A 21,409-nucleotide genomic window follows, 5' to 3' on the forward strand; every position below is an offset into this window, starting at 1 on the left:
TTCAATTCTACCATTCTTAATTGATGGTCCACGTGAGAGAGCACACATGGGTAGTTTAGCCTAGAGCATCAAGGGCAATGATCTTGAAGGTAAAGAAAGTGGCATCCAATTTCTTACAACTAGATAGGAACCCGTCTCAAAGTCTTGTGAATCAAAGGAGGATTGATCAAGGTTACATTTGCAATTCATGGGTTCAATTTGACCATGCCCATTGAGTCTATGACTAGCTTACAATGGCTTGCCGTGTTAATGTCCATAAGTATGAACCTCACCCATTTCGTGTAAATTCAATAGTAGACCTTGAGGCCTAATACTCTATGGCATTGTATCACAATGTGTAGGACCTCATGACCATAGCAACTTGTGCGAGGATGGAGAAAGATATAGCTAGCCAAGTTTCATTTTGGGAGTGATTAAATTATTTGATGATAGAATGTGGATATCCCCATGCCTTATTTTATTGTTTTATGGCTAATGAGTTTGGGGAAAACTAGTGAGCTATGCATATCTATGTTCATGGAAGGTAGGAAGAGACTTCATTTGTTCCAAACCAACGCATAAGAATATGTATAGGAGAATAAGCAAAAGAATTGCTCCAAAGTACAAGGTAGCACACACAAATCTTAGTTGATACCTAGGTGGTGGCCTAAGCATGGAAACACATGTGCCGTGTGTGAAATGAAGAAATAGCCCAAACCCTCCCCAAATTGCATGTATGGTGCAAGAAGTAATGGTTCACACTCCTATATTTGATTTTTGAGTAGCCAAACATGGAGAGACATAGAATATGCAATACAAAAAAATACGAATCTAGAGATGCCAATATAGGGATTTGCTCTCACAAGATGAGCTTTGTGGTTAATCTTACAATAAGACCTCAAGAAACCATACAAGAGGAAGAGGCCACCACAAGAAAGAATGGGAGGTAGTTATTAGTGGCATCAAATTAGAGACAATTAAATGTGTTCAAAAAGAAGCTGAAGTCTTATAGAGGTGGAGTTGGTCACTGCAACTATACAGGAGGAGAAAATGGAGGGTCACTTACTTACAAAGATGTCTGCATCTCTCTTTAATGAATTAAACATGATAACGGCATAGTAACAAACATAAAATACACCACATTCCAATTGTGTACTCGAGAGGGTTCTTAATGGGTAATCAGTCCTAAGCAGTACAGCAGATTAAATTACACTCAGCTCCACTACCTTAACTGCGAGATCGCTTTCCAAGCAGACTTTGTAGTTCTTTTCTGCGCCTCTCTAACTCCTGCAAACAAACACACACAACTCTTTTCAACGCAAAACTTTCATGGACAGCCTCAGAATATGTGTGGAACTTAACACAAGTACCAACCTCAAGGTCTCTAGCAGCTTGTTCCCGCGAGAGTGCTTTTTGTAAACGTGAGCGCTTTAAGTGACCAAAGCACAGAAGTCCCTATGATCAATAGCAATCGACCAGAAAATGAACTTTCCATATACAAAGCAGGTTCAATCTCAACAGAACAGGCAATCGAAATATACATACAGTTACGATATAAATGACACCACATGCAAGCAGCATGTAGCTTGACACCTGCTGTGCAATAACAATAGCAGTTCCCCCTGATTCTTGATCTGCAAGAGCCCTCGTCATAACTGCCACACTGGATAAGCCAAGAAATCCTGTTAACTTTCAATGACCTGCTAAAAGAAATGATGAGCGCTAAAAGAACAAATATAAGCACACAGCTTACAAGACTTGTAACATGCCCCTCCCTGCCCAATACTCCAGTATCTGTGGAAAGAGACCTCAGAGATCCATACACAAACAAGTGTTACTATATAATGTAGCAAAAAAATAACCTACAGATTTTCTTGCAATCACCACGAAAAGAGCCAGCAGTGTCAGAGCAACGTTAGCTAAGGTATGCAACATGAATTGAAGTTAATGGCTTCTGTTAGTGAGAAAATACATCAGCAGGAGCTTGGTGTGCTGCGGCCTGCTGTTTGAAGCCTTCCCACTCCTTGCTTTCATGGAACTTGTAGCAGACAGCAGTGAATTATGAATTGTTGCAAGCAAAATACGTAAGGAGATGAAATTATAGATAGTTAAAAGGCAAGGCAACTGTTCATCAATGAGTCTATTACAGAGGTGCGCAAAGCTCCTTTGAATCACTAACACTTGCACATAGGGAAAAGTTCCATTGCCACTATCCTTTTGAGGAGCCATATTGAAGAAAATGTCCCATAAACTTATCATCTCAATCACATGCAAGTCTAGACTTCAGTGCTCAATTCACATTATGATGAGCATCATGCTTCACGGCTCGGAACAAGAACCCTGCTCAAGTTTCTCTGAATGAGGGCCTTGACCTCTATGCCCATTGCTGCCCAGCAATAGGGGCATTATGGGCAGCCTACAAATAGATATGGGAAGGGCCCGTATTCAGTATACCCTCAAGCAGCTCCAAACTCTTGTATGAGCATCTAATGACCGAGCTGAAGAGGGCCTCAGGATACACAGCTGTGAGGAGTTTGAGCATATGCCTCTATTAACTACAGCTTAGACCATTCAAACATCAAACACCAAGGGGCACCACTGGATTCCAACTTCACCATCTCAAATGATGTTTGCTAAGGACCATAAGGAACCAACATACACTACGGTTTGCAAAGAAAAAAACTGTGTGAACGTACGTACACAACTAAACACAATGAACTTAGACAAAATGCCAATGAAGAAGAACGATAATGGTGACAGCTGCAAAGGGCTGGAGATGACTAAGAAGATGCCAGACAACAGCAAGTGAAGAACAATAACACTGACAGCTGCAACGGGCTGGAGATGACTGAGAAGATGCCAGACAACCGCAAGCAACAGCTCCTGAAGATTGAGGGCAGCAGGCTGAGACGATGGCATTGATGATAGAAGAGGAATTTTGAATGGAATTTTTGGGACATGATTTATATCACTATGTTTTGTAGAGAAAAAAAAAAAACTTTCTTTTCTAAAGATACACTAACCAAGCTTAAGTAATTGTCTCACCTTTTCATTCTACTTGCCAAGGAAAAATATCACCAAATTCTTTGTTATGGCATAAGGTAAGCAAAAAATAAGATATAGAAGACGTGGAGAGAAGAAAACATACTAGTAAAAACAGATTGAGAAGGATCAAGATTAGCAAGGGATTGATTAATGACAAGATAGATTGCATCACATGTGAGAAGGGGATGGCCAGCTAGGCTGGAAAAGATAAATGGTAGAGTGAGTTTATATCCAAAGCTGAATATGTGCTGTTAAGGGTCCTTCCAGGTATCAGAAAAGCTTAGTGGTGTGGCAAACATGCTAAAATTGCCCCCACATTGGCACACACATAAGGCTTTCGTGTCAACTTGTTATGGCCTTTTCATGAAGATGTACCACAGTTTCAGCCAAAGGTTGGGGAGCTAGATGAGATTTTGGTACCCGACCAACTTGTTACGCTTGTCATGTCTTTGCACATCCAACAAATTGGTCACTTCAGCTTGCTCAAGTTCTCTGCCTGATTGCACACCCTCCTCGTGAAGGCTAACACCCTAAGCAGCCTATTCCCTTGTTGAGAAACCCTTGACATGCAGTTTGCGTTCTGCGTTTTGCGTTTAGAGTTTCACAGTGGACAGCCCCAAAAAAGGGCTGGGCGCCCACAGTGGAGAGCCACCCTAAACAGCCAATGCCCTCCCTCCGGGTGCCACCCGAGACAGTCTCTTGCCTATTTATAGGCTGCCTCTTACACTCATTCCATACGGTTGATTCATTCAATCCGTCACCTCTTCTCTCCAACCTCTCCACTACCCTCACACCCCTTCAGGAGGACATTGTGGTTCGTGGTTCGTGGCTGTCTTCATCATCTTCCTTGAGCTACGGCACCCTTCTTCCCTTGTATCACATTCACTCCATGATTCAGATCTTCATCATTCCATTCATCAGAGTTTCTTCTCTCTTCTCTTCTCTTCTCAATGTATACCAAGTTCACACCGTGTTCCTCCCCACAAACCCTACTATCTCGCTGGTACATCGTCTTTTGACATGGTATCAAAGCTGGATCTACTCAAACAGTCGCAAAGATCCTCCACTCCAGTGAAGACAACGATCGGTGGCAGGTTCAGCATCCACTTCTCTTCTTCTTCCGCTGCATCAACATCCTAACTGGCAGCTGCTCCCTCTTGCGTTTGCTGTTTTCTAGCCTGCGTTGAAGGCTGCTGCTGTCGTGTTCACCTCCCAATTTGCTGGCGGCTATTCTCTGCTGCTGACGGTCAACCAGACTGCTGGTGGCTGTTCTCTGCTGCTCGCGGCTCAGTCAAACTGCTGGAGGCTCCTCCCTACTGCTGGCGGCTCAACCGGACTGCTAGCCGTTGTTTTATACTATTGGCGGCTCAGTCAGACCGCTAGCGGCTATTCTCTGCAACCTGGATGACCTCTTTCTTCTTCAGCAAGGCACACTGGTACCCACGACTTCTTTACCAATAGATGACAAGACTACTAGGTGCTCCTATTGTGGCATCACTGGACACACCACCGATGCTTGCCGGCTTCGACCTTTGCCCCCCACCCCCCCCCCCCGAAGCATATGCGTCTCCCACCTAGCACTTCCTGTGCCACCTCTCATTTCTGAGCCACAGAGATCGTTTTGCATCGGCTATCAAAGTATTATGTTCAAGGCAATAAGCCACAACCCACACGCACTAAGTCCTTTCGAGCACACGAAGGCTCTAAGACCTTACAAGGCAATATGCCCTCCTGGAGACCAACCCACTACACGGAGGTTTTCCCCATCCACTTTCGAGTACAGTGGCTTCCACGGCCCTGTAAACGCCCCGAACAACGTAGTATACTTAACAATTATAATATTCGCTTGTTTTCGAGATTTAATATAAAAGAGAATGAACACTTAAAGCCGAGAATGAAAATTACTCACAAAATTACAGCTATGAAAATGTAAAAGTAATGGAGACAAGATTGAGGGTTGAAGATGGGCAAACCCCCCCCTCCCCCTCCCCCCCCCCCCCCGAAGGAATGTATTTCTGCTCAACCCAAGTCCCTTAGGCAAGAGCTCAGTTACAATCAACCTGAGAGTGAGGAGAAGTAATTCTCACTCTCACAAGATCATGCAAAGATGTACAAACACATGCATTATCTATTATGCAATTATAAGAACTGATTTCTTTACAGTATGAGAGAAGAAAGAGGGGAAATCAGCCTTTCTCCATCGTTGATCAGCAGTACATGGATAGGGCTTACTTCTTGTTGCTAAAATGGAAGAAAGAGCTCGAGAAGGAGGTGCTGTAATGAATTTACAGGCTTGCTGTCCTGTAAAACAGCAATGATAGAATAGGGAATATGGAGGAATTTGATAATGGAAAAGTGGGAGATGATGATGGGGATGGATGGGGCCAGTTTTTGGCTATCTGTGGGTGCTGTACATGAGTGTACAGCAAAGAAAAATGATGCTGAATGAAGAAAAACGAGTTTTTATTTATAGGAGAGGGAAGAGCTAGTACAAAAGGGGAAAGTGGAGTAGCTCAAGACAAGTGTCCAGCCACATGTCATGAGATGTGACAAATGGTGGGACTCTTGGAAACTTGTGTAACAAGTGTCTTGACACTTGTCTCTTCTCTATGGCCTTCCTTTTTGGGCTGAATACTGTCAAGAATAGAAACAACCAAATTTAGTAAGCACAGTCAGAGTACAGAATTTACTATTTTTAGAATGACATCCCTATTTTTTAGGACTAGCATTTTTAGGCTAATTCGAGGCTCCTAAAATTTAGGGACCTCCTAAAATCTAGGGACCCCCAATATGGGTGTCATATGAAAGCTTTTTCCGTGTACATTGCAAAAATGGTATCAGAATCTTCATGTGACTTTCCTATGCAAAGAAATGTGCATTTCAAGCTTTCAGCCCACACATGCACATTGTACAAGCATTTCATGATCATGCCATCTTGTTGATTGTAACTATCTGTTCTGGCGGATCTAGCCCACACTTCAAGGCATCGATCCTTTCTGTGTGCGAGTCTAACCCTGATATGTGTGAGTTCTGGTCACAGGCGCCCAATCGAGCCATATAGGTGGAAGTGTGTACTATCTTTTCTCTAACCCACCACGTGGGTCCACCATAACCTGTGACCACTCATCAGTGGTCAGCTCCAATGCACTTTTCTTTATATCTAATTAGTGCAAAGGAAACAAATTTAATAAATCATTATATAGACAAATTAATGAAAAAGGATACAAATTCTGTTTCTATAGAGTTGTGACAGGCCCACATCTCCACACTCCACTCTCAACTGTTTCCCACCCTTGGCTCATCCTGAGCCTCCTTGTTCCCCACCCTCTTCCACTCAAGTTCGAGAGGCCACTTCTAGGTGCTTTCCGACTTCGCCAACAACACTTCCTTGGTCATCAAATGCTTCACAGTCCGTGAGCCATGAGTGGTTGGATTCTCTCTCTCTTAGAATGGGATTTAGAGGGGGGGTTTCTTACTTCGCCCTCAAAGGGGGCTTCTAGTTCTTTGGCTTCACAGGAGCTCCTACTTCTACTCCTTCAAATTTAGAGAGGGGCTTCTAGTTCTTCTTCGGGTTCAGAGGGGCTCCTACTTCTACTCCTTTAAATTCAGAGAGGGACCCTATGTGCCATGAAGTTCTTCACACACCACCACCTTTCGCTTTCAAGGAGTGACTCTCCTTTGAGCAATCATTTCCTCCACTCATATCTAGGATCTGGAAAATTTACCTAGATCGGGGCCCTTGGGTCTTCAACAGTGACTTGGTGGCTAAGCCTCCCAGCATGGAGTCACGGAGCTAGTCGCTTCTCTCCCAAGGTTGAGTTTCAGGTTCTACAGCTCATCCACTCTCCTAACTATCTTCAAAGGTCTCCTTTCAAGTGGTATTCTCAGATTGCAAGGTGGATCTTCTTTGTCCCTTGGTCAGTATGGAGCCTACTCCCAAGATCGAATACGAGTATATCCTTATGGTTCTCGGCACCACACAAAGTCCAACATTCCCCCTATGCATTACATGATTTCATCATCTTTGTACTAGGGCACTTGGACAAGTGAACAATTTTCCAACGAGAGACACTGTGCAAGTGGCACCTATTGCATGAGCATTCTTCAACATGTAGCATTCCATCTCCACCTCGCTCTTCTCTTGTTCCCCTTTTTGGGCCTGAGAGGGGGTGTTGAGAAACCCTTCCCATGTAGTTTGCATTCTGCGTTTTGCGTTTAGGGTTTCATAGTGGACAGCCCCAAAAAGGGTCTGGGCACCCACTGTGAGGCGCCACCCTAGATAGCTGGCGCTCTCCCTCCGAGCACCAACCTAGACAGTCTCTTGCCTATTTATAGCTACCTCTAACACTCATTCCATACGGCTGATTCATTCAGTCCGTCACCACTTCTCTCCAGCCTCTCCACTACCCTCACACCCCTTCAAGAGGACATTGCGATTCATGGTTCGTGGCTATCTTCATCATATTCCTTGTGCTACGGCACCCTTATTCCCTTGTGTCAAAAGATGACGTACTAGTGAGACAGTAGGGCTTGCGGGAAGGAACTCCGAGTGAATTCGGCAAACATGGAGAAGAGAATTTTGAAAGGCAGGCAAACTTGTCACATCTGCAACATCAGCTGCTAGCCACAACAGTTCACTCATCTCACACAGCCTAATAGTCTAGTCGTCAGTCAGACACACCCGCCACCTCCTCTTCAATCACACACACCTTCCCGATGCCATCAATTGCAACTTGCTTGATATTAATTTTTAACACAACAACAGCACACTTCACCAGATCTCACACGACAATAGCTAACAACATGCGAAGAAATCTGACCCGTTTCTCCTACCAAGAGACATGGACATTGGAGCCTTCTCAAGTGCAAACTTCAACATTGTCAAGTGTGAGTAAAATTGTAATTTTTTTGAGATTTTTCTTGCTTTTTAATATTGCTCACCTTCAAGTACACATTTGGTAGTCATTGCTATGAAAAATCAATTGTACACAACAAGCAATGGCAGCCCAAAATGATTTGAAAAATATATTTGGAGACTCCAACAAATTGGATGGCACAAATTATCATATGTGGGCATACATGATAAAACATGTTTTAGCCAAATAACTTTGGGTTTATGCATCTCGTTCAAAGGTTAGCCAATAAGCCCTCTTGCACAAAATGCCACAAGTTTATCAAGTTCATCCATTGTCATGAGTCAATCTTCCACTCCAACCCCTACTACACCTCCCACTATTGATTGATTGAGATGGATGGCCGAGATGCCCACGCATGTGCTTTGATTACCCTCTGTGTAACAAATAGGTTATTCTACATATTTGATCATGCACAACAGCCGAGGATGCTTGGGATAAATTTGCTTTGTTGTGTCATGTGTGCAATGAGGCATGTGTGCAATGAGGCTCGTGTAGCCTATTTGCACAAATAGCTTGAAATGGAGCACATGACAAAGAGTGATTTGATGGATGCCTACATTACACATGTCAAGGCATAATGAAGTAGCTTGCAAATATTGATGAGATTAATACCGGTGCATCTTTGTATATGCCTTGCATAAAGAAAACTCATCTTCAATTTCAACCACTGCATATGTTTTTTGTGGTTAAATTCCACATGGATCAATACAATATACATGACTGTAGTGATGGGGATACCCTCATTGTCATTCACACTTTGTACAATGACCTGAAACAACTTGATTTATATGAGAGGAGAGCATCAAAGATGTTGAGCTAACATAAGCATTACATGCTAAATTAGCCACTTAAACAGCCCCAAAATGCTTAATTAATGAAAACTCTAAATTGGTGCGCAATTCAAGAAAGTTTTAACTACCCACACTCCGTTCAAGGAGCACATCTCAGTCGAAGATGCCCGTTGCTGTCTACATCTATCGCGCACCTGTTTCTAGCCTCCATTATGCAATCTACATCAATTTCTACTACATTTGCTAATCAGCTACATCGTCTACATCTACTGAACTACTAAGCTGTTGCATTTGTGATCTACAGTTGTTGTGCGGACTGCCACATCATCATACCTATTTTTTTAGCCTCTCTCTCTCTCTCTCCTCACTGCCCATTTGTATCAAATCTAGTTTCCAAAGTTGCATTTGCTAGTGTTCAACCCTTGGAGACTACCTTGCTGCATTTCGAGATACGTTCGGAGTATGACACACTCTAGCTCATTCCCTCTGCCTTGGTCCTTGAGACACAAAAGTTTGAGCTTTCGTATTCAATCACTGCATAGTGCATTTCAGTATTTTCAATAGACATTTACTTTAGTATTATGTGTGTTCATTGTCTCTAAGTTACCCTAACCCTAACTGTGTTCTATCAATTTGTGCTTTGCCGTACGATTGAATTTGTGCTTTCTATGTTTAGAGCATTCCTTCACATGGTATTAGAGCCAAGTTCTCTTTGAGATACCTAAGACTTTGATCAGAAAGCTCATCCACAAAAGCAAGAACAACAAAAGGGTCAAATGACTTCAAGCACTTCCACAACACTTCAATCTTCGCAATCAAACAGATCTAGCATGGCTGGAGAGACTTCAAACTACCATGGAATCCACCAACCATACGAGATTTCAACTGCAGAGTACGATCGTATCCTTATGCATAGGGCTCAACAACAGATTGAAGGTAAGACTAAGTTTTCTCCTTGAGATTCAATTAATAGAACTAATGGCCATGCAAGAAAGACGAAATCTCCACCACGGACTAGCCATCCACAAGTGAAAATTTGCACAAACTATACACCACTTCCATCATTCATTTTTACTCTAGTGTCAAGTATGAACACATGTTTTTTTTCTATTCAAGATACTCTCTCTTTTTCTCAAAGGTTAAGAGATCCACTTGATGAAGGGATTATCTATAATGATTTTTGGTTTATGAGCAATGGAGAAGATAGGATTTTCTTTCTAAACTCAAACACCAAAGCAAAGGGCTTTTGCAAGAAAAAGTCAATTTCTACCTCAACAAGTGCTTCAGTGCATAAATTGCAGAAATTTGCAAGCATTTGGGTCAATAGATTTAGGGCTTTTGTATTTTTGGTAGACATTGGCATATGTATTGAGGTTTCAATTTGCAGTTATCCACCACGTCAACATTCTTCCGCTCATATTCAGCTAGCTGCCACATTTATATTTTATTATTTTACTCAAAATATCAAAGGGTCTGGCCTCTCCACTGCCCCTGCTCAGGGTTGCCACCACCCTGCTTTCCCTATTGGGGGTTACCCGACTTGAGTACAAAGGTCTAATTCTTGGATTTGGGCTGTGTGCCTCTTGCCTTAGATCAATACTCATCATCATAATGGCCAGCCTTTTGACAATGTTGACAATACTGATTCCTTTTAGGCACATTATGTCATCCTGAATTAAGTGTGGATTGGCTATTTTCTTGGGATTCACTAGCCCTATTTTAATTTTGATTTTGATTTGAGTTTTGTGTGCCCTTACCCTGTTGGCCTCTCTGAGAAGATGTAACAAGAGCCCTCTTTATTGAGGATGTGTTATAAAGTCGATCAAACAACCGTACTAACACAACAGCTGACACTCAAACTCATAAAAAGGCTGTGAAATCACTTGGTCCACAAAATGGAAATATTTTCTTGGTAACTTGTTAAGGAACAAAGTAACCTGATCGTTAGAGGACTTGGCAACTCTAATTGTTAAGTACTTGGCAAGGAGACGCCGACACTCAACCAACTTAACTTTCAAGTCATCCTTATTTGTGATATTGAAATTTTGGAGCTTGTAATCCAAATTGATGTGACGGGTCCTATCCCGAGCCACATAGCAGTCAGTCAAGTGTGCCCAACACTCAGATGCTAAGTCAAAATGTTGAAGCTAAGAGTGAAACTCAAGCAACAAGCCCTACATAAGCTCGACAATAGCGAAGGCATTACCAGCCTTCCATGAGCGGACGACCTCGTATGGAACAAGGGCAAGATCACATTTAAGTTCCAAACCTTGCACTAAATCCCATAGACTTTGAGAGACATACCTCATCAAATTTGACCCAAATGGTGTAGTTTGACCTGTTGAAACGAGTCTTTTCATTAAATGCATGCTTGGCAAACGAGGAATTGAGAACCATGAGGTGTCTGTGAAGATGGATAAATGGAATAAGATGAAGGATAAAATGGTGGTAGTGGTAGTGGTGAATAAAAAGTAGAAGGTGGTAAAGGTGGATAGGGAAAAATAGCCTACTAATGTCCAATGAGTACTGATTACTACAAAGGTACCGAAACGGACATAGATCCATATGATACTATAGGTGTAGGTGGAGGTACCAAGACACGATAGCATTGTCCAAATGTCGGCTGAGGCACTGCAAAATGATTGAATGGTCCAATAGGTAATGCCATAGAGGCAAACTGCGATACCAAACAGTCCACACTTCAAGAATGCCCTGGAGGAAAAAAACTCAAAAGTATGTGTGTGTGTGGAAGGTTGAGTCTCGATCACAGATACACCACCCCAAAACAGGTATGTAAAGATCCTAAAGGCTAATGCCTAAATGTGCCGAGTCTCCCCAATGTGGTGTGTGGTAGTGGATAATGTGGTGTACTTAATGTAAGCGAACAGAAAGGTGAAGTGAAAGATGAGGGTGGGATGGGTGGGAGCCCAAATGGATTTGTGATGGATGTTGTTGTGGGAAACATCGTAGGTTCCTTTTGTCCATTAAATGTACTAGATGAAGATGCACCTACTTCATATTCACCATACGAAATAAAATCATTTGAAAGAAAAGGAAAGGCAAAAATACTAATAAGTTCTTCTTTTAGCTTCTTACCTAGTTTTGAGTTCATGAAGAAATATCTATCTTTCTCATTACTCACAAATCAAAGCTTGTTTTGAAGAGTCCCTTCTTAATGAGTCTCTCCCGATCCAATAAAAAATGCAAAATCTGTTGGCATAGAATCTGAAATAATAGGGTTCGTACCTAGCATTGGGAAAAAGTAGTATGTAAAAGTGATGTGTAACCCGAGCCAGGTTCTACTTGTGGATAGCCAATCCATAGTGAAGATTCTGAAGATCTCACAAGATCATTAGTTTTATGCACCGAATCTAAAGGAGAAAAATCAGGTTTACCTTCAACCTCTTGTTAAGCTCTATACATAAGGATGAGATCATACTCAACAGCAAAAATTTGATATGATCTGTGGACTCCATGGTAGTCCGATGGTTCTCTACCCATGTCAGATCACCAAGTAGAAAGCTGGGAGACCCACTCTTGATTGTTTCTATCCATGTTTGGCTATGGAGATTGGAGCAATGTCGTGAATGTGTTCGAAGTCATCTAAACCTTCTGTTGTTCTTGCTTTCGCAAATGAACTTTTTGATCAAGGCCAAGGACTACCTAGCTTTAATACCATGTGAAGAAATGCTCTAAATGCAAAAAGCATGAAACCAATCGTACGACAAAGCAGAGACCGATAAACTGAAAACATAGTTAGGGTTAGGTTTAGGGTAACTCAGAGACAATAAACACAATGAATAATAAAGTAAATTAATAACGAATATAAAGTACTTATGCAGCAAACACACTATGTAGTGAATACTGAATCTCAAACTCTTGTAGCTTTGGGATCAAGGCACAGGTTATGAGTTGTAGAGTGTGTCCTACTCTAAACGGATCCCAAATCGCAACAAAGGCAACCTTCGAGTATCGAAGCTAGTAGGTGCAGCCAAGAAAGATAGGATCTGATGCAAATGGCAATGCAAGAGAGAGAAAGACTAAAAACACAAATATCTGAGACGAAAGAAGATTTGCACAACTGTTAGATGCAAACGTAGATAAAAGAGATGAGAGAATATCAAGCAACAGCCAAAAACTGCAAACGCAGCATTCAAAGAAGAGAGAAAATCCTGGCAACAGCAGATAATAGGTGGCAACAGCATCCAACTGCAAGGCAACAATACCCAACTATAGATAACAGCTCCACAGGCCTAGCAACAACAGCATACATATGCAAAAGGCTGGAATCGAGCATCAGATGATAGCAGGTGGCTGGTGGACGCTCTGACTGCGATGTCTTCTGTGAATGGGTAGTGGGCACGAAAGTTATGGCTCCTAAGACCTGTAAAAACGAGATTGAGAGAGAATGGTAGACAAAATGCCTATTTATAGAAAGTTTGGGACACCCAAATTAGGATTTTACATGTGGAACACAATAACCCTCTAGGATCGCTTTTTTTTTTTAATAAAAGATTTTCTTCATTGATTAAGCATGTTTTGGGACTATTTAAGTCAAGCTAATGAATTTTTAGCTCAACATCACGCACACCTACAAGGAATGATAGAATATGGACTATTATATGCAAGTTCAGTAAGCAATTCCACTTCATTCCTGTGAGAAAAAAAATCAAGGCTGATCATATGGCACATCTTTTTATGCAGCATGTGTTTTAAGTATCATGGTATGCTAGAATCGATCATTAGTGATCATGACCCACGGATGACAAGTTTGTTTTGGAAATGATTGTTTGAGAACATGGATACAACACTGAAATTCTCTTCATCCTTCCATCCATAAACTGATGGTCAATCTGAGGCGGCTAATTCCAGCATTAGATATTTTGAAGTGCTACGTATTAGATCATAAAGCGCAGTGGAAACAGTATTTGCCATTGGTTGAGTTTACATATAACAACACAGTGCATAGTTGCATTGATAAGGCTCCTTTTGAAGTGGTAGAGGATGGTAAGAAAGTACCCTCTATTTTGCACACAAAAGATAATATCTTTGAGGTTGATCGCTATATAAAAAGCATGGATGCAGATTATCAAAAGGTTAAGTATGCGCTTCAAAAATCTAAAGATAAGTAAAAGAGGACAACTGATTGTCATAGACGTGCTTCGCACGTTGCAAAGAGCAATTATATACTGTTGCATTTTGAAAAGGCAAGGCTGAAAAAGATGAATGGCAATTTGCAAAGAGCGATTGTATCCAAAGCTATCCATGAGATACTATGGACCATTTCAAGTGTTGAAGAGGATCACTAATGCATTCTATAGGCTAAAATTATCTTCACATCGACAGATACACAATGCCTTTCATGTGAGCTTGCTTAGGTCTTTTCATGGTAATGTGTCAAAGGATGTATCTGGTGAAATTCAGCTTGAGGTTGAAGAGCTCAATGAAATACTGATACCAGAGCAGATTTTGACACAGAGTGGAAGATCAAGGGTAAGGTTAACAAAAGGTACTTGGTGAAGTTTCACAATTATTCGCCAATGGATACCAAAACGGACGAAGGAGGATGACTTGACAAACCATCCTCAGTTGTTGCAACTTTACCTTGATACTTTCCAGTTCCAGTCAACTTTAGTTTGAACTCAATCAAGTTTAGCAAAGCAAGGATTTAGAGTATTACCTAATGCTTGTGAGGGAGCTAGCACCTCCGCTCCTCAGTGATGGACAACTCTAGATGTAGTGGATCTCGGATGTATTCAGCATACATTCAAGATACTATAGTTGACAGTATGTTTATCAAGAGATTACTATTCAATGTACTAGTTACAATATTTGGTATGCAAATGGGTATGATTTTTACTATAGCTCTAAAATTGTACATTTGCATTGATTAATAATCATCATGGATTGATTAACAAATGTTGGTTTTCAATTTATGATCATTAATATTCAGTGGTATTCAACTGCTTTTATGAATCAGCAGCATATGTTATGATGCCATTGATGTTTTAGCCATGGTTTATGCATGGTTTATACTATGCTATGGTTTGGTTTTACCAGATAAGTTGAGCTCATGAGAAATAGACATGTCACATGATAATCTGGTAATGTTTTTGAGATTCTTTGTGAGTCTTATGTTATGTTATGTTGGCTAGTAATTTTCAGCATGTCTTCGACATATAGAATGGTTGAGCAGCAGTGTGCAATATTGTGTTAACTATGATGTGCCTTGTGAAAATTCCAATCCACTATTATGCTTCTGATGCATCTGGCAGTGCAATCGAGGATAATTGCAAGGATTTTAAGGGGGGAGATTGTATCCAACCTTCCTCCTCGGATAGGGTGGTAAATAACTTGATTAAGCACTATTTACAGCAATTAACAAATTCACAAAATTGAAATGCACACTTTACCATATAATCTTGGACATTGGGCACCTTGTTGACGCCAAAACTAACGCCCCTTCCGGTATTTATTTAACTTAATTGAAGAAGACATTGATGTACAATGGGATTCTCCCAATCACTTTCGGTATTCCAACTCCCCTTGCTGTCCAAAATGACCAGCAAGTCTTCAATCTGATTTGCCCCTTGATTTGGGTAATCAATTGGCCTTCACCCGCTTTGATGGAGATGGAAAATGCCCCAAATTCAATGATTTGCTGGTCCCTCCACTTGAATTGGCTAAAAACACCTTCAACCCTGTTGAATCCAAGACTTGGAGCTTTAAATTTCTGGCACGCTTCTCAAGACTTCTACTAAACCCTAATTTTTGTTGCTACAAATTAAGGTTTACAACAGAGAAATCTGAAATTTCTTAGCCTCTGGTGATCTCAATGCTGTAATCTTTGGAGCAAGGCTGTAGAAAGGCTGGGAGATGAGAGAGAATGCTAAGGAGAGAGAAATTTCAAACTTTCTTTACGAAGAACTAAAAAAAATCTATCATTTACTACTGTTGCCTTATCTCCACAGCCTATAGATGCTGTCACCTGCTATTGATTGGTCTTTTCCTGCCCCTGGCTACCTCAGAAGGTCCTCCAACGCTTGCAAATCAAACCAATAGCATCTCCCTCTCTCTTACAAGCTAAATACACTAAAAATGCCTCTTTCCAACCTCTAAAGACGTTTTTCAATCTTGCATGAGCATTTTTTACAAGTGGCAACCTTCCCATATGCTTTTTCTAGCATTATCCGTATTTAAATATTAATTTTTAATCTTTAAATATTAAAAAAATAATCTAATAATTATTTCGATGCCTTGCAAATTTATCAAGTACTTAGTGATATCTAGTGCCAGTTATTAGCCCAAGTCATTCATTTGGCCATAAGTTTCAGTTGGTGACACTAGGGAAGTCATGTTTAATGGTACATAACACCAATCTAATAGTCAAAGATGGCACAGAGACACTCAGGAATAGAAGTTGCCTAGGCATTTTAATTATTGACCAGTCAGATTATTTTTTAGGACACCAAAATAATTATTAGATTAATTTTCAGTATTTAAAGACTGAAAACTAATATTTAACTATGGATAACGCTGGAAAAACCATTTGGGAAGGCTGCCACTTGTCAAACTTGCCCATAAAGACTGGTGGGAGACTGAAAAAGAGGAAAACCCTGACCATTCTACTGTTGTGAATAATGGGCAACTATTGGAGCTAATCTCCATTTTCCAATAGAAAAGAGCAAGTTGGCTGCAATCAATAGCTCCTCAACACCCCCAGATTACAGGTGACAGCATTTGGATTACTAGGCAGCAACATTATTTGCAGGTGACAACAAGAAGAGGGTTCCCAACAACACGCAACAGTATCTACAGACTATTGAGACAGGGCAACAACAGTAAATGGCTAATTTTCTTTAGTTCTTCACAAAGAAAGCCTGAATTTTTGCTCTCCTCAGCATTCCCTCTCATCTCCAGTCTTTCTATAGCCTGACTCTGATGATTACAACAATGAGATCACCAAAGACCGAGAAATTTCAGATTTCTCTATTATAAATCCTAATCTGCAGTATAAATTAGGGTTTAGCAACAGCCTCGAGAAGCGTGCCAAAAATTGGAAGCTCCAAGACTTGAATTCAATAGGGCTAAAGATGTTTTCAATCAAATTCAAGAAGAGAGATCAGCAAAACCATGAATTTGGGGCATCTTTTATCTCCATCAAAGTGGGCGAACGAGTCCTCGAATCAATAAGCAAATCGAATTGAAGGCTTGCTCGTCATTTTGGACAGCAAGGCAAGTTGGAATACCAAAAGAAATTGAAAAAATCACAATGTATATCAACTTTTTCTTCAATTAAGTTAAAGAAATACTAAAAGGGGCACCAATTTTGGGGCCAACAGGGTGTCCATTGTCCAAGATTGTGAGTTAATTTGCATTTCTTAGTTTTGTAATAAATATTACTGCTATAACTAAGTCTGAATTTTCTCTCTACTCAACAATGTTTCTGATCTCCAATCTTTCTATAGCCTTGTTCCAAAGATTACAGCATTGAGATCACCAAAGGCTGAGAAATTTCATATTTCTCTGTTGTAAACCCTAATTTGCAACATAAATTAGGGTTTAACAGCAACCTCGAGAAGCATGCCAAAAATTGAAACCTCCAAGACTTGGATTTAACAGGGTTGAAGCTATTTTCAATCAACTTCTAGTAAAAAGACCAGCAAATCATTGAATTTGAGACATTTTCCATATCCATCAAAGTGGATGAAGATCAATTGACTCCCAAATCAAGGGGCAAATCGAATTGAAGACTTGCTCGTCATTTTGGATAGCAAGGGAAGTTGGAATACCAAAAGAAATTGGGAAAATCCCATTGTACATCAGCTTTTTCTTCGATTAAGTTAAAGAAATACCGAAAGAGGTAACAATTTTGGGACCAACACGATGTCCATTGTCCAAGATTGTGAGTTAATTTGCATTTCTTAGTTTTATAATAAATGTTGCTGCTATAACTAAGTTGTAAGCAAGATGTCCATTGTCCAAGATTGTGAGTTAATTTGCATTTCTCAGTTTTGTAATAAATGTTGCTGTTATAACTAAGTTGTAATCAAGGAATTACTACCATCCAATGAAGAAAGGCTGGTTTCAGAGTAAATCGAATTGGGCAAAAGATATGGATTCGAGACAATCCACTACATGTTATGCTTTCTCCCTTGGATCAGGAGCTATTTCATAGAGCAACAAGAAGCAACCTACTATGGCACTTTCTTCTATAGAGGCCAAGTATCGTGCCCTTTGTTCCACAATTATAGAGACGATTTAGCTCCACTCAATGTAGACACATATGGGCTTTCCGCAAACAAGCCCCTGCATGTAGATAATCAAAGTGCCTTACTTTGGCAAAGAACCCCTTGTTTCATGCTCGCACAAAGCACATAGAGGTTCAGTATTATTATGTACGAGAGCAAATTGTGGATTCCGAGTTAAAGGTGATCTACTGTCTTACAACAGGCAATGCGGCAAATCTCTTCATGCAACCTTTTCCAAGGCTTCTATGCTTTATCACATGAGATTGTTAGATCTTCAAGCACTCCCAAGATCTAAGAGGGGGTGTTAGCTTGTCTTATTTTGTCAATTTATGATCTCTTAGTTGTGAGCCCTAATCAAAGTCTACCAAGGACATCAGGAGCTTTAGGGCATTAATGGCAAGACATAGGGTATAGGAGTCAGCTATGTGACACCCTAAGTAAAGATGCATCGCTCTCTGCCAATCCACAGCAATTAACAATTTTTTTTCACTGAGCAGTGTCACTCATGTATTGCACGTTTGGAGAACAACAATCTTCCCGCTGAAATGCTTCATGCTGCAATGGTAAAGGCGAAAAGAAAAATCGCAATTAACAAAAAAGTCCTTTTAGAAGGTAGCAATTAAGGCACTTTGAAAAAAAAAAACAACCAAAAAGCGCAACAGCATTTGAACCCACATCCTCCAATCAAGAAGCTCTTAGGCTTTCACATTAGCCACAAAACCAACGTCCACAGTACATTACTGGAGCTCATGAGAACCAAAAAAATGTCATCTTACTGGTGGGCATTTTTTTTACTGGCTCCTTTATCCTAGGTACTTCAAAAACTGACATAGCAGTGAAAAAAAAGCTGAATATGGTTCGTGAGATAAAGCACTGACCTTCCAAAACTGAAAGATGCGTTGCCATTCAGTTTCCGCAACAGCAACAAACAGAGCAATGACAACGGCATAACAGCGAAGAATGCCACTGAAAACCTGCATCATGAGGACACTATCATACTCATTCATAAATTAATGCCATTCTTCAACTGTGCTATGATTGATGCTGTGGAAACTCACATCCTGCCCGCTGCTGAAGGAATGAACTGCAGAATATACGTTTACAGCCACGCAAAGTATGGCACTTACGGCAGTGAGGACACTGAAACAGCGACAGACGACTAGGAAAGGATCAGTATGGTCAATGTATTGGACTTCCAAGTCAGGGGGAAGCTCCTCCTGAGGCAGAAGCTCGGAATCTCGACTCATTCTGGCTATGGAGTGTGTGACTGCTTGCTAGCCCTGGGTACAAGGGACAGAGAAAGTAAACGATATGTTTGATGTGGTGCGAATGCTCATGGCTGTACGGCTGTGCATAGAATCAGCCATGATCTCTGTTTCAAGAAGCCTGAAGGCCGGATCTTAACAATAGCCAGTGGAATCGAGCTTCACTACCGACCTGCTGCATCTTCCTGAGAAGATTTGATCGCATGCCAGCATTCCCGAGCGGCATCCTGGTTCGATGAAAGCCTCTCATACGAAATGTTGCTGTTGCAGTACAGATTGACACACTTCTCTGCAACTGTTGATCTTATCAGTTTCTCGTACTGTGGCAGACTTCTGCACCATTTGCCTCCTTCTCTGGTGTGCCTTTAACTGAAGAAAAAGACAAACCCTAGCCACCAGCATGCGTACTAGTGATATGACACCATTTCATGCTAAGACCTCCAACTGCCACCTGGATTGTTGAAATGTCCCTCTTGTCCAGACGATGAAAGGTTTTTGGTTGGAGGAGGATGGTAAGACTGGGTTCACACGCTGGCTGTAGACATTGATCATATGGGGGTGCATTTCCCGGTGGCTATGATTCAAAAGTACCCTAACTAGCAACCTTGAGTTCACACAAAATAGGTGGAAAAGACAGTTTTCAATGTTCCAGGTGATGAAAGATTTAACATATAAGATTTCTCATTTAGCAAAACTGTGCATTTTGTGATGCATTGAAAAGTAAGATAAAGTTGCATTATAAATTTCAAACTACTCAGCTGACTAAAAATCGAGTGAAACTCATTCAAATGTGTGGACTCACTAGTCTCTTCCTTTATGCAAAGGTCCATGAGCTATTTCGACCAATACATCTGTGAAGTAGGACTTTGCTTATCGTAAAGATTGCATATCTTCTCCCATAACTGCCAACCATTATCCTTAGGTGTCACAACATTAAAATAAATATGTTTAGATAATGAGAGGATAAGAGTGGATTTACATAGCTCTTCCAACTCATCCCAAGTATCTTAATCAATGCCTCTGGGCTTGATACTCTTGGTTTTCAAAGGCCTAACCTATTTCTTTTAAACTAGTACCTACTATATCTACATCTTCCAATAGGTGAAGTTTGTGCCATCAAGCTTTTCAATAGTAAAAATAGCACTATCATTCAAAGAACTAGTCATAATGATAATATACCAATGTAAAATCCAAGAGAATAGGGTGTTGTAAATGACTACAAATCAATCCCCAAAACTCAGCCAAAAGAAAGGTAAAATAGGAGGGAATATCAAAGTATAGAGCTGTCCACCAACTACAAGCAATAGATTGATGTTTGCTCTCTAAGACAATGCTGAAAACTGTAATTACAGCAATGTCAAAATAAAGATAACAATATATGTTAATCCAACTATGAGAAAATAGCCAAGAAAGTAAGCTCCCACTGCTAGGGATATCCAAGTAGAACCCAAGATACAAAGAATGCAACTAACACTGGCTAAGCATAGACCACTGGTACCAAAGACTATCACAAACTCAAATTGTCAATAAGCCACACATCACTGACAAAGGTAATTGCCAGTGTCCAAAGTATATGAAATCAAACTAGTTCACAATCAGAGGTATGTTCAATAGTATACAAGAGAGCACAAATATAAACTAAGAGTCCCATTGTCTCAAAGAACCAAGCTTTGCCAAGTAAGTACAAGCATCTCCCTCTGGAAGCAAATCCAATGAGCAAGTAAAGCTCAAGACATATACATCAAAGCATCTGGGAAGCCCAAGCGCATCACAAGTACATTTGGAAGTAGAAGTGTCAAATGAAGCTTTAATACTCGACCGTAAGTATATAAGCATAAAAGCTCAAAGCAATTGATCAAAGTCCAAGTGCATCAAATGTAGCTCAAACCCAAGTGCTAAAGCATGCCATAAGCATATCCAGGCGCATACATCAATGTCAGACATCACTATAGATATGTAGCATACTTGAAATACTATGTAGGCACAATAAGCATTTAAGGCATAAAGCTCACGATTGTATGCCCTCAATAAGCACTCAACAAGGTTTAACTAAGTTCTCTCAAAATCTCTTCAACAAGCCGGAAGCAAGTTGGAACAAGCCAAAAGAAGGAAAGACTCAATGCATACCTCGAGAAGAAGAAACAAAGGCTATCACGAAACCT

General features: G+C 40.7%; 1 protein-coding gene across 1 annotated transcript; it reads right to left on the reverse strand.

Moving 5' to 3' along the window:
- Positions 1-938: 938 nt before the first annotated feature.
- LOC148024654 (vacuole protein) lies at positions 939-19,712 on the reverse strand. Its single transcript, XM_087694290.1, has 7 exons — positions 19,420-19,712; positions 19,041-19,262; positions 18,861-18,956; positions 1,733-1,773; positions 1,525-1,642; positions 1,354-1,434; positions 939-1,266 (listed from the first exon to the last, which is right to left on the reverse strand). Exons 2-7 carry the CDS (start codon positions 19,227-19,229, stop codon positions 1,207-1,209), a joined length of 585 nt encoding a protein of 194 aa, XP_087550416.1. The 5' UTR covers positions 19,230-19,262; positions 19,420-19,712; the 3' UTR covers positions 939-1,206.
- Positions 19,713-21,409: the final 1,697 nt, after the last annotated feature.

The sequence above is a fragment of the Lygodium microphyllum genome, chromosome 15 (genome assembly GCF_053477565.2).
Source record: "Lygodium microphyllum isolate KBCC chromosome 15, Lygodium_microphyllum_v1.1.10, whole genome shotgun sequence".
NCBI lineage: Eukaryota > Viridiplantae > Streptophyta > Polypodiopsida > Schizaeales > Lygodiaceae > Lygodium > Lygodium microphyllum.

Excerpts from the sequence above, each read along its gene's own strand:
- LOC148024654 (XM_087694290.1), bottom strand. The coding sequence starts at position 19,229 with ATGAGTCGAGATTCCGAGCTTCTGCCTCAGGAGGAGCTTCCCCCTGAC. Across the intron at positions 1,643-1,732 it reads AGGGGCATGTTACAAGTCTT|TGTGGCAGTTATGACGAGGG; the intron begins GTAAGCTGTGTG and ends TGGCTTATCCAG. Across the intron at positions 1,267-1,353 it reads AAGCTGCTAGAGACCTTGAG|GAGTTAGAGAGGCGCAGAAA; the intron begins GTTGGTACTTGT and ends GTTTGTTTGCAG.